A 12789-nucleotide genomic window follows, 5' to 3' on the forward strand; every position below is an offset into this window, starting at 1 on the left:
TAGACGTGTATATCACATAATGGCAGCAGTCATCAAATCCGATCAAGTGGCCAGCCCTTATAGAAGTCCTGCACATGTGAAGATATGGATAGAACATGTATGTCCTGTGTTTTATCATTTCAGTACTTAAAGTGATATTAAATGCAGGATGTTATACTTAACTGCTCTGTGTAATGGTTTTGCACAGAGCAGCCCCGATTCTCCTCTTCTCGGGCCCCCCACAGGTGCTACTGGCTTCTTCTACTTGAGCAGTGCCCCAAGAGCAAGCCTCTTGCTTTGGGGGCAATCGTGCATTCTCCCTCCCGACACACAGAATGTGGCTCAGCTCCACCCCCCCGCTCCCTCCTCACTAGCTGTGATTGATAGCCACTGCTGTGTCTCAGCCATTGAGGAGGCAGAGACCTGAGACAGAAGACCCATGGGGGGAGGGGGACTGCATAATGAAGGTTTTTTTACCTTCATAAATAAAATACATGAATTTAAAAAACCTTCAGCCTTTACAACCACTTTATGTTTTAAAGCCTAACTCCAGGTTTTAGTGAAGCTTAAATAGTTTGCTTGGACAAGATCAAACAAACTATATAAACATATAGTTGAGCTTTAATCCTAAAACACATTCCACAGAAACAGAACATTTCTAAAGTCGTTTTCATCTTACCTTTTTGCCGGCCTGATAATTTGTTAAGTAGATATGATTTTCCAGTCCTGTAGGGCCCCACAATGGAAACCACAACCAGTGGCTGAGTGATCTGTGCCAGGATTTTTTGGGCATTCTCATTTACAACCAACCTATTATCAGTAGAATTCTCAATCAGACAGATGGAGTTGTCCATCGTTGGTATGAGAGCCATGGTAAACTAGAGAAACAAAAAAAAAAGAAAAACGATCTTCTGCTGTCCCTTAAAAACTGGTTAATAACATTGTTCTAAAAAATATGAAAGAAAAAAGCGGTGGGACTTTCTTTAATGAGGCACAAAAGACGTGTCTCCATCCCATCCTGCATTGCCTGTGGGTCCCTTACCTCAGCTCCCGAGACAGGCTACCCCACGGGTCCCTGGTTGGACCATACCATATGTCTTGCTTATTAGCTCCATGTAGGTTTGGTCCATCTGAGGTTTGGTCTTTTTTTAGACATCTGCCGCATTCGCCCCTGAAGAGTGGTTTATACCATGAAACGCGTCGGTCATATTTAGGATGCAGTCGTGACTTAAATCTACCATGTTATTTTTATATTTCTACAATTTTAGTTATTATTATTTCTTACTCATCATATGCAGCCTTGTATACCGGCCTCTGGCATGTGCTTTAACACCAACACATTATATATGTGTATATATATATTTAATATATTCATGTTTTGTACATACAGTATATGAATTCTGCATATATATATATTATGTGCTAGACCCTTCAGGTCTGGTATGGATATTTTGTGGGACCCCCACGTCATTTTTTTTTTTTATCAATGACTTTCAATGACTGTTCTCTGTATTACGGGGAGCTGACAATTCATTATAGCCATGAGTAATTTTAAATTACTTTTTTTCCTGCAGAAATGACACTTTGTGCAGGGACAGTTCTAAGCACGGGAAACATGCGCCCCATTCACAGGCATACTATAGACACCCCCCAGGTACTTTAAAGGAATATTATACTTTTATTGTTTCACTTTAAGCATTATTAAAATCACTGCTCCCGAAAAAATATATATATACATTTTGTAGTCATGGGCTTAATTCTATTGTATTTTATAATATATATTTTCACTTATCAACAATATATATATATATATATATATATATATATATATATATATATTTTAGCTATAAAAAAATATATATATATTTTGTAAATATAGATTTCATATATTTTTTTGTTATTGTTTGGGGTTTCCATTCTTTTTTTTTTTAAATCAAATAAGTTTTTATTGTAAAGCACTTATTGTACAAACCAAACATAGGAGTAAAGTACAGTCTTACAGTAGCATTGGTTTTTACATCCAAAAGTATACAGAGAATATAGAGATACAAATAGGTTCGGTTTGAAAACTGTTGAGACATGGAAAATATCAATAAAACCAAAAAATTAAAGAAGAAAGGAGATAAGGAAAAAGAAAAAAGGAACCAAAAGTAATAACAAAAGTATCGTTCTCTCATAGACCACTCCGCATCAAGAAACAGCCGCATAGGTACCTTACATATATACTACGGCCCACAGCCCAGCACACAGTCCCATTGGTGTCTCCCTACACCCCGTACAATTACCGGATAAGGGAGAGACATAGAGTTAGACCCATCCTGGAAACATGACCATTTATGTACCTCCATATACCGGTCCTAGGACCTTCAGTTAACCCTGTAAAAGTCTGTCCTGTATAAGTTGGTGGGGAGCTAGTCCCGGGACCTCAAGCCACCCCCCCCACATGGCATTAAATTTGTGCGGTGCGTTTCTGTGTTGGTATGTTATCTTTTCTCTGATCAGCATCTGGTTCACCTGTTCTATCCATTGCTGCCTGGTGGGAACCCTGTGGGTCATCCATAGTCTCGCTATCAATTTTCTAGCTACATATAGTAACCTGATAATGGCTGTATGGGCCGAGGGTGTCAATGATTCCTCATCCAGGGCCCCCAGCAGGCAGACCAACGGACACCGCGGGATACCGACAGAGAACACTGAGGATATAGTGTCAAAAATTCCCGCCCAATATCGTTTTAGTTTCGGGCACCTCCAGAACATGTGCATAAGATCCCCATGGTCCCGCCTACATTTAGGGCAAAGGGGAGACCCTCTAACACCCCAACTGTGCAGTTTAACTGGAGTTCTATAGGTCCTATGTAGTAAATATAGGTGGGAGAGCCTATGGGAGGCCGATACCGACACCAACGGAGCGGAGGACAAGCAGAGGTTCCAGGTCTCCGCGTCCATGGGCCCCAGGTCCGCCTCCCACCTCTGCCGACATGGAAGACGTGCCGGGTCCTGCACCGCGTCAAGAAGCATAGCATACCCCTTAGAGATCATGCCTTTACGGTCAATCTGCATAAATATCTCCTTCACCACAGGATGGTCTGTTAGGGAGAGCTGCACACTCCGTGCCTGTGTCTGCAACGCATGACGTAACTGTAAATATTTAAAGAAATCCCTACGAGGGATGTCAAACTCCGCTTGTATTTCCATAAAGGACCTCAGTACCCGTCCACTATACAGTTGCGAGAGATACTGAAGACCACTCCCACTCCAGTTACCAAATCCCTTGAGCTTAAAAAGTTCACCATAATTAGCGTTCCGCCAAATAGGGGTGAGGGCAAGGAAGCCACGTATTCGTAGCAGTTTTTTAACATGAGACCACAGTGTATTCAGCAGTATAACAGTCGGGGAACCCCTGTCCATATGAGGGAAGCCTGCCTCCAATCTAGACAATGCTGTGTCCGAGGCGACCGTGTCAGCCAGTATCCTTCGGATCGGGTCCAATGGGTCATCCAACCCCCACCCACCCATGTGCTGGAGCTGCGAAGCAAAAAAATACATCCTAGCGTGTGGAAGTGCCAACCCCCCTTCGTCCTTATTATATTGCAAGGTAAGTAAACTAAGTCTGGCCGTCTTTCTACACCATATTAATTCCCTAAACTGAGAGTCAATTTTATCGAACCAACGTTTCGGGATCCAAGTCGGGGAGTTATGACAAATATAGAGCAGCTGCGGGGCCCACACCATTTTAATGAGGTTTACCCTGCCCACCACCGATAACGGTAGTTTACACCAGATCTTACATTTATCTCTGAACTTAAGTAACAATGGCATAAGATTCAGTTTGGCATATTCCGTCACCTCGGGGGATATCTGCACCCCCAGATACTTAAAGGATGTAACCGTCTGGATCATGTTTGCACAAGGGGGTAAGGGAGCCGTTAGAGGGGACAAGGGCATCAGTACAGATTTGTCCCAGTTAATCTTAAAACCTGACAATGTACCAAATAGGGTAATCAGGTTCATGGTGGCCGTAAGGGAGCCCTGGGTGTCCCCCAGGTATATAAGCGTGTCATCAGCGTAGAGCGATACCACATCCATTCCAGTGGGCCTGCAGAAACCCACAATATCCTGAGCCGATCTCATTCTGGCTGCAAGTGGTTCAAGCGCCATGGCAAAGAGCAGGGGCGACAGAGGGCACCCCTGTCTCGTGCCTCTGTGCAGCACGAATGGGTCGGAGAGCTCCGCATTAGCTCTGATTCTAGCCGTAGGCTTGGCATATAACAGTCGGACCCAACTAATAAATGTGCTGCCCAGCCCCATCCGCTCCATCACTTTCCACAGATAAGGCCACTCAACACTATCAAAGGCCTTAGCCGCGTCCAGCGAGAGGATGGCCTGATTGCCGGGGTTATCCACAGGAACCTGTAGGTTCAAGAATAAACGGCGAATATTTAGGGCAGTGGAACGTGATGGAATGAATCCTGATTGATCCCTATGGATCAGTTTGTGTATTACCAGAGATAATCTCGTTGCCAAGACCCGAGCTAAAAGTTTAACGTCTGTCGTGAGCAAGGAGATTGGCCTATATGCGTCCGGTGATGTTGCTACCTTACCCGGTTTCAGAAGTACAATTATGATTGCTTCATTCATAGAGGCAGGTAGGACCCCCGTCTCCAAGGCGTTGTTAAACACTTTTAAAAGGGTTGGCAAAAGAACCCCAGCATAACGCTTGTATACCTCGGATGGGAGACCATCCGCCCCCGGAGCTTTGTTATTATGAGAGTGTCCCAGTGCAGAAGCCAATTCCTCCTCCGTTAAGGGGGCGTTCAACAGCTCTCCGTCCGACGCAGACAGGCATGGAATATCACACCCATTTAAAAAGTCCCCAATCTCCCCATCACCGGGCTGCACCTTAGAGGAGTACAGGTCTGCATAGAAGGATCGAAATACCCGCAAGATCCCAGGGGTGTCCGAATGGGTCACTCCCTGCGAATCGCACAGTGAGTGAGTCATAGGCGCGGAACCCTGGGTCCTCGCCAGCAGAGCCAGCATATGGCCCATCGATTCCCCCTCTTCAAAGTGTGTTTGTTGGAGGAAAAACCTTTTATTTTCTGCCAGTTGTAAAGTTACTTGTCTAGACATAGATTGCGCTCCCAACCAAGCCCTCTTAGTGTCCTCCGAGGGGTTGTCAACATAGGCCTGCTCCGACTCTCTAAGTGCTCTGCTGACCTCCATTTCCCAAGCTTTAGTGTTCCGTTTTATATCAGTTATAGTAGTGATAAATTGTCCCCTAAGGAAGGCCTTAGTTGCATTCCAGACTACATCTATAGCTGCCGAGCCTAAATTGTCCTGCAGGAAAAGTTTAAGAGCACTTGTAATGGGGTCAGGCTGCGGGAATAATGCAAGCCAAAAGGGGTTAAGCTTCCAACTCCTAGGTGCGTGGTCAGTAGATAGGGACATCTCAATCCACAAAGAAGAGTGGTCGGATATATGTCTAACCCCATAACCAGAATCTCTAATTAGGGGGAGGAGGGTGGAGTTTCCCAGTCCCAGGTCTATTCTGGACAAGCTCCCAAACGCTGGAGAGCAACAGGAATATAAACGGGAGTGGGGGTGGGCTTTCCGCCAGACATCCACCAGCCCGAGTTCAGCTAACAGAGCTGCAAAAGGAGTATCGCCATTAGGGCGTGAGGGGACTACCGGAGGAGTTGGAATCTTATCCCACAGACCGTTGACATAGTTGTTAAAATCACCCATCGCCAACAGGGGTATGCCAGGGAACTGTGCCATAAACCCAGCTAGGCGCCTAAGAATCTCTGCCGAATACGGCGGCGGGATATAAACATTGGCAATAATGCATTGTATAGTAGCAAGCTTACACAGCAAAAAAATGTACCTCCCCCCCGGATCAATAACCTGTTGGGAGCAGGAGAAACGTGCATGCTGTTTAATTAGGATACTCACTCCTCTTGCATAGGCAGAGTATGTGGAATGGTATTGGTGGATATACTGTCTAGAACCCAGGCTAGGAGTACCAGCAGGAGCAAAATGTGTCTCCTGCAGACACACAATGTCAGCCTTCATATCTTTAAGGTGCCTAAGCACCGCCAGCCTCTTCACCGGACTGCCCAGTCCCCTAACATTCCAAGAAAGAAATCTAATCTTAGCCATCAGAAATACAAAACATAAGTGCAAGTAGGAGTAACCATAATAACAGTCGTAAACCACCAGGGAGGAAAAAGGCAATTAACACACATTTATCAGCTACTAGCGACTGGGAAGTCGCATCACCTGAGATGTCCCAAGACTGGAGAGAAAAAAGTCCAACAGGAGCTGTCACAGCTAGGAAGAGGTGCCCAGATGGGTGCAGACAGGTCGGAAAATAGTCCTTGTCCGTTGCAATCCTGAGAGAGAAAAAATGAATCAAAAAGAAAAAGAAAAGAAAAACAGTTAAACAGCAAAAAACCGTAGCATCTTCTGTATTAAAGCCCATGGGGCTCACACACGGGGAAGATAGTGGAATAATAGGCCCCATCCGAAACTTGGGGGCTGGGGGAAGGCCATGGAAACACCCAGAGAGGACTCTCCCAGATGACAAGCGGGGTTTCACATATGCAGACATGTTGTAGTTCTAGTAGGGTTACAGTGGAACCACAAACCTCAGCCTTCTGCCGGTCTTGTAAAAGTGGAAGTCCAGTCAGCCTGTTGAAATGTGCCGTTAGCGTGGAGGAGATCTTTGAAGTTTGGCGGCTTTGAGTGCGTTGTACTCCTGGTCAAGCCACTGTGCTGCCGCCGCGGGGCGATCAAAAAAGTGCGTTGAACCCAGTGCCGTAACTCTGAGTCTGGCTGGATATAGCATTCCATATTGAACGTTAAGGTCCCGAAGGCGTCTCTTAACTTCAAGAAATGTTGCGCGCTTTTTCTGGAGCTCTGCTGAAAAATCCGGAAATAGTGAAATCCTGGAATTTTCAATCTCCATCTTGTCCGACAACCCCCGCGCTTTAGAAAGAATGGTGTCTCTGTCTTTATAGTTGAGGAGTTTAAACAAGAAGGGCCTGGGACGATTGCCCGGAGGTAGGGGGCGAGACGGCACCCGGTGGGCACGTTCCACTGCAAAAAGCGGTGACAAGGCTTCTTTACCAAAGGTGGCAAGCAACCAATTTTCAATAAAGTCTACCGGGTTTTTACCCTCAACACGTTCCGGAATCCCCACAGCGCGAATATTATTGCGTCTCATGCGATTTTCCATCTCATCAAGTCGCATAGCGTGCTGTTCAGTAAGATGGCAATTATATTTTAGATCCCTTTGCATGGGGGCCAGGTCATCCTCTACTGTGCTCAGTCTGCCTTCCAATGCAGCTGTTCTCTCCCTGAGCTTTTGCATGTCATGGCGGACAAACGTTATTTCAGCTTTAACCCCTTTAATGTCCTCAGAGAGGGCTGCAATAGAGTGATTACAGGAGGTGACAGCAGTGAATATGTCCCTTAGTGTAGGCTCATTTTCCAGCGCTGGGGAGGGGATGGTCTGTGTTTCAGGCCTAACACTGTCCCTGGGTGTACTCACTGTTTGCCATGCTGCAGACAATCCATCCTCATCCTCCAAGGGGACTGTGTCATCCGCCTCAGGAGAGCCTCCAGGGGTAGCTTGAGGAGAGGGCTGGCCCGCCAGGGCATCCTTGTACGATTTACCGCCATAGAGGAGCTTCTGTGCTGCTTCCTTGTATTGGTCTTTGGCTGCGCGCCGCGCACCGGCGCCATCTTGGCCTGGGGGGTCCGTCAGCCCCTTCCCTCCGGTATGGCGTCTGGACATCACAGCGAGGGTCCCGGGATGTACCGCGGTGGTCCGGGATGCTTCACCTAGCGTGGCAGGAGGTAGGGGCCCCGAAAACGGCGTTTCAGGGCAGACTGGAAGGATGGAATCACGGATGGCCGGCGGAGCTCAAGGTAAGCACGTCTTCCTACATTCGCCGCTAAGCCACGCTGGGGGGGGGGTTTCCATTCTTCTTAAACTGCAATTCAGACCGTCTCCACTGGGGGTCTCTTAATCCGTGTTTAGTCTCGGTCTGGATATGCGGCATTCGGGATTCGTTTTTTTCTTTTTCTCCTCTCTCTGTATTTGGAGATTTATCCAGATTGTGGGTCGTTATGATATCAAATGTAAATTTTGGTAAATTTTTTGATGTTTGAATTAAGGTAATTTCTCTTCAGAGTGCATTGTTTGTAATCTGTTGCGATATTGGCAGCTGTTCCCACAATTAATATGGTGCCATCTGGCCACTTCCTTGTATGTCAGAACGAGACTTGGCTCTATTTAATTCGGTGAGTCAGTGTATCACCCTATCACCATTTAAAACGCCATTGTATGACGAAATGCGTCGCGGGAAGTGATGTCACCGCGTCGATTTGAAGGAGGAAGGGCTCACATTTTTTACATGTTTTTAACCTACCTATGTTTGTTAGTACAATATTTTCTTTTAATAAATTGTCCTGCATTACGGAATTATGCTTTGGTCCCCTTCCTTTCCATATGCTGTATGAATTCATGGACCGCATGTTCTATGGAAGGAGCCCAGCACCCTGCAGTATCTGAGAAGCATTCCTGGGGTCTTTTATTCTGATGTCAGAGGCCGTGGCTGGGTTATAGACGAATGCCGGTGTGGGTTGGCCCTCTGGTAAGTGGTTTTCCATGTGGTGGTGGTTCCTCACACTCTTATTGTGGATCACAGAGGTGTTTTTATTCATCCATATATTTGGACATACTCTATATCCAGAGACTGTAATGGTTCAATTCATTGTTTAATTCCCAATTTGGATGACTTTTACCCTCCGGTCTGCCAGACCTGGTTGGACTCATTACATCCTAGGAATAGGGCATGACAGGTCCTCTTTATGGAGATATGTGGGGGTCTATAAGACCCTACATCTCTCCTCTAGGCTGGAAAGAAGGGATGAGCCGAACACCCCCAGGTTTGATTCACACAAGAACTTGCGAACAGGTAAAACATTTGTGCGAACACCTTTAACGTCCATGGGACACAAATGTGAAAAATCAAAAGTGCTAATTTTTAAAGGCCTATATGCAAGTTATTGCCATAAAAAATGTTTGGGGCCCCAGGGAACATGTATCAATGCAAAAAAAAATGTTTATAAACTTTTTTCAAGAGCAGTGATTTTAATAATGCTAAGGGCCCGTTCACACTGCGGGCGATGCGAGGCGACACGACTTGCCTCGCCGCGATCTGACAAGTCGCCCCCGTTCTGTACAATGGAACCGTTCTGAGAGGAGCGACTCGAGTCGCTCCGACTCAGAAAAAAGGTTCCTGTACTACTTCTGGGCGACCTCGGGGCGACTTGCATTGACTTCTATACAGAAGTCATTTGCAAATCGCCGCTGAGGTCGCAGCAGGTCGCGGCGAGGCAAGTCGGTGTCGCCTCGCATCGCCCGCAGTGTGAACCGGCCCTAAATGTGAAACAATAAAAATCTTTAAATATTGTGCCTTGTAGGGTCTCCTTAGTCTGTAAAGTAGCGCAACTTTCCCACGTTTATAACAGTACCGCAGAAAAATTACATTTCTAAATGCCATTTAAAATTGCTTGTGGCTATAATGTATCTCCGGATCTACATAAAATATAATGAAAAAAATCACCCCCCCCAAAATCAATACCAGGCTCTTCAGGTCTGGTGTGGATTTTAAGGGGAACCCTGTGCCAAAATTAAAAAAAAAATAGTGTGGGGAGGATGAGAGAGCACCCCCCTCTTGAACCATATTAGGCCACGTGCCCTCAACATGGGGTGGGTGCTGTGGAGTCCCCCCTCCCACAGAACCTTGTTGATGGGGACAAGGCCCTCATCCCCACAACTCTTGCCTGGTGGTTGTGGGGGTCTGTGGGCGGGGGGCTTATTGGAATCTGGAAGCCCCCTTTAACAAGGGAGCCACCAGATCCCGCCCCCCTATGTGTACCCTATTGGGTACATTGTACCTCTACCCATTCACCAAAAAAAGTAAAAACGACAGGAGACAGTTTTTAACAATTCCTTTATTAAAAAAAAAAAAAAAGTGTCCTGCGATGTAATTCATCATCAATCACGGTGCCCAGCGGTCCCAAATAATATTAAAAAACACAGAAAAACTCTGCATTCCACGCGACTGAGGTCTTCTTGCTTTGACAGCTGTTATATGGGCAAGGGCGGGGCCACCCGGTGATGTGACTGAGTGACCCCACCCCTTCTGACGTCAGGTGAAAGCAAGTGACATCAGAGGTTTTTTTTCGGGACCATCGGAAGCTGTGATTGACGATGGATGTGCATCGCGGGACACTTTTTTTTTTTTTAATAAAGGAATTCTCCAAAACTGTCTCCTGTAGTTTTGACTTTTTTTGGTGAATGGGTAGAGGTACAATGTACCCTTTACCCATTCACATAGGGGGGCGGGATCTGGGGGCCCCCCTTGATTTGCCCCTTTAGGCCCTTGTCCCCATCAACATGGGGACAATGTACTTTGCAAGGGGAGCCACCTTCTCTCTCCTCCTCTTTTCCTGCGGCCTGTCAGGTTGCAGGAAAAAGGGGTCTGGTGTGGATTTTTTTTTTTTTAAAACTTTTGGCGCAGGGTCCCCCTTAACCACTTCAATACACTGTGTTAATGTATTTATTATACTACACTGCCTGCACTGACTGTATATAGAGTCTACACTGAATATGTAGTCTACACTAAATGCAGAATATATATATATATATATATATATATATATATATATATATATATATATATATATATATATATATATATATATATATATATATATATATATATATATATATATATATATATATACTCACACATATATATATATATATACATACATATATATATAGATATCGATATATATATATATATATATATATATATACATATATATATATATAGATATAGATATCGATACAGATATATATAGATATAGATATCGGTATAGATATTGATATAGATATCGATTTCGAGATAGATAGATATATCTATATATATATATATTTATATATCTATCTATATATATATATACCTGCCTAATCTAGCTCAATCTATCTCCATCCACACACTATACATGGCCGCTATGTAAGCAGCCTTATATAGTGTGGGGCGTGGACTTAGTCCCCCTTGAGCCATTATTGGCCAAAGGCACCCTGCCTTTACAACTACAGGGGCCGGACGTGACCTCATAACGTCACGCCCGGCCTCCGAGAGTCATAGAGATTGGCAGGGACCTCGGTCAGCTCTATGGTAAACTTCCTCCACCGGTGTTTCAAAAACTGCTTCACAAACACTGTGTAAAATAAAAATCTGCAACACCCAGTTTTTTTTTCCCTATAGCCTCTGCTTATTAAAATATATAATGTTTGGGGGTTCTAAGTAGTTTTCTAGCAAAAAAAAAGTATGTTTTATACATGTAGGAGAGGAATGACTCTCTATTTTTGACAGAACAGAGCAATTTCACATGGAGCATTGATGGTTTAACAAAGATATCATCATACACACACCACTGCTAATCACTAGAGGTTACCTGTTTTCTATGCAGTAGTTCTGGAAGAGTTAATCCTGTGCGTTACACTTTCTGGAGCTTCCTTGAGCCTCGCCACCTACGGGGAACTCTCCTGATTCCTGTATGTGATACTTTGCATTAACAGTTAATTTTTAAGGAACATTTACAGAGAGATCTGCTTCTCTTTTCAGGTGGTCTGTGGCTCTGCAACGTTCTTCTATGTCTCGTTGAATCTCAGGCCATGCAAAGTTCCTCTATGTCTTCTTGGTGTCTCACGCCCTTCAGGGTCCCTCACTGTCCTCGGCCCCTCCTGTGCTTCAGAAATTTTTCAGGCTGGAGCTTAATTACCTCAACAGTCCAACGTTGTTAGATAACCAGATGTGCTTTTATCACAGCACGTTCCACAGCCTATCACATTTCTTTACCTCAGTTGGTATTTCTTGGAATTTCAAGTGAAAGTGAAAGTAGTGAGCACAACGATTATCTCTGAGGGAGCCTCACCCAGTATGTCGACAGATAAGCAAAATATTATTAATAATTAAAGATACACACACGCCAAACCCTTTACCAAGTGTATCACCACAGCGCTTAAATGACACGAATTCTACACCTTAGCTGCCACTTCTTACAAACTATCAAAATATATAAAGGTGCATACAAACTAGTGCTAAGGATACAATTAACTAATTGGTTGCACGTGGCGCTGTTACCTGTGTGCCTTTCAGTCAACACTCCCTAATCTTCTAAAAAATCCTATCCCACATCATACAAAATGTGATGATTAATAAACACTTAAATAGATACCCAAATTTTCATTTAGATTTAGTGTACAGTGACAAAAATGAACAAACGTGAATATAGTCCATCCACCGAATATAAGAAAATCTAGAGTATATATAAAAAAAAAAAATTTATATATAAAAATAAAGCAAAAATAAATAAAGCCAAAAAAACATATAATATCAAATAAAGAGTCTTTTTAAAGAAGCGTGAACAAATCTCCAGTGTTTAAATTTCTTTATACACGTGACTCCTTCACCACACCATCCGTGCTCAATGGCCCCCCTTCGTGAAAAAACTCACCAAATGCTAAGCCTTACACTCTCGTGTAAGGCAAAAGGGCTTGCAACAGATCTCTCAAGATGTATTTCAGATATCAGCACATCCGATTTAATCTTCTCCAATTGCGTACTTCAATGTGTATATATAAATACCTCAAAGAAAAATCACAGAGGGAGACCCCAATAGTGTAATACTGCAATCACTCTTTAATATAAAAATCGCACTCTT

The 12789-nt window shown here is 44.3% G+C and overlaps 1 protein-coding gene across 1 annotated transcript in view; it reads right to left on the bottom strand.

Annotated features, from left to right (window-relative positions):
* LOC143923377 (guanylate-binding protein 1-like) overlaps positions 1 to 11966 on the bottom strand; it is a 36803-nt gene extending 24837 nt beyond the window's left edge. The window contains exons 1-2 of the mRNA XM_077447002.1: positions 11521 to 11966; positions 659 to 857 (exon numbers count right to left, since the gene is read on the bottom strand). Of these exons, the coding sequence (XP_077303128.1) occupies positions 659 to 851 (193 nt within the window). The 5' untranslated portion in view covers positions 852 to 857; positions 11521 to 11966. The remainder of the gene's footprint in view (positions 1 to 658; positions 858 to 11520) is intronic.
* Positions 11967 to 12789: the final 823 nt, after the last annotated feature.

The sequence above is a fragment of the Lithobates pipiens genome, unplaced genomic scaffold (assembly GCF_037356315.1).
Source record: "Lithobates pipiens isolate NorthernLeopardFrog02 unplaced genomic scaffold, aLitPip1_a1.2 Scaffold_22, whole genome shotgun sequence".
Taxonomy (NCBI): domain Eukaryota; kingdom Metazoa; phylum Chordata; class Amphibia; order Anura; family Ranidae; genus Lithobates; species Lithobates pipiens.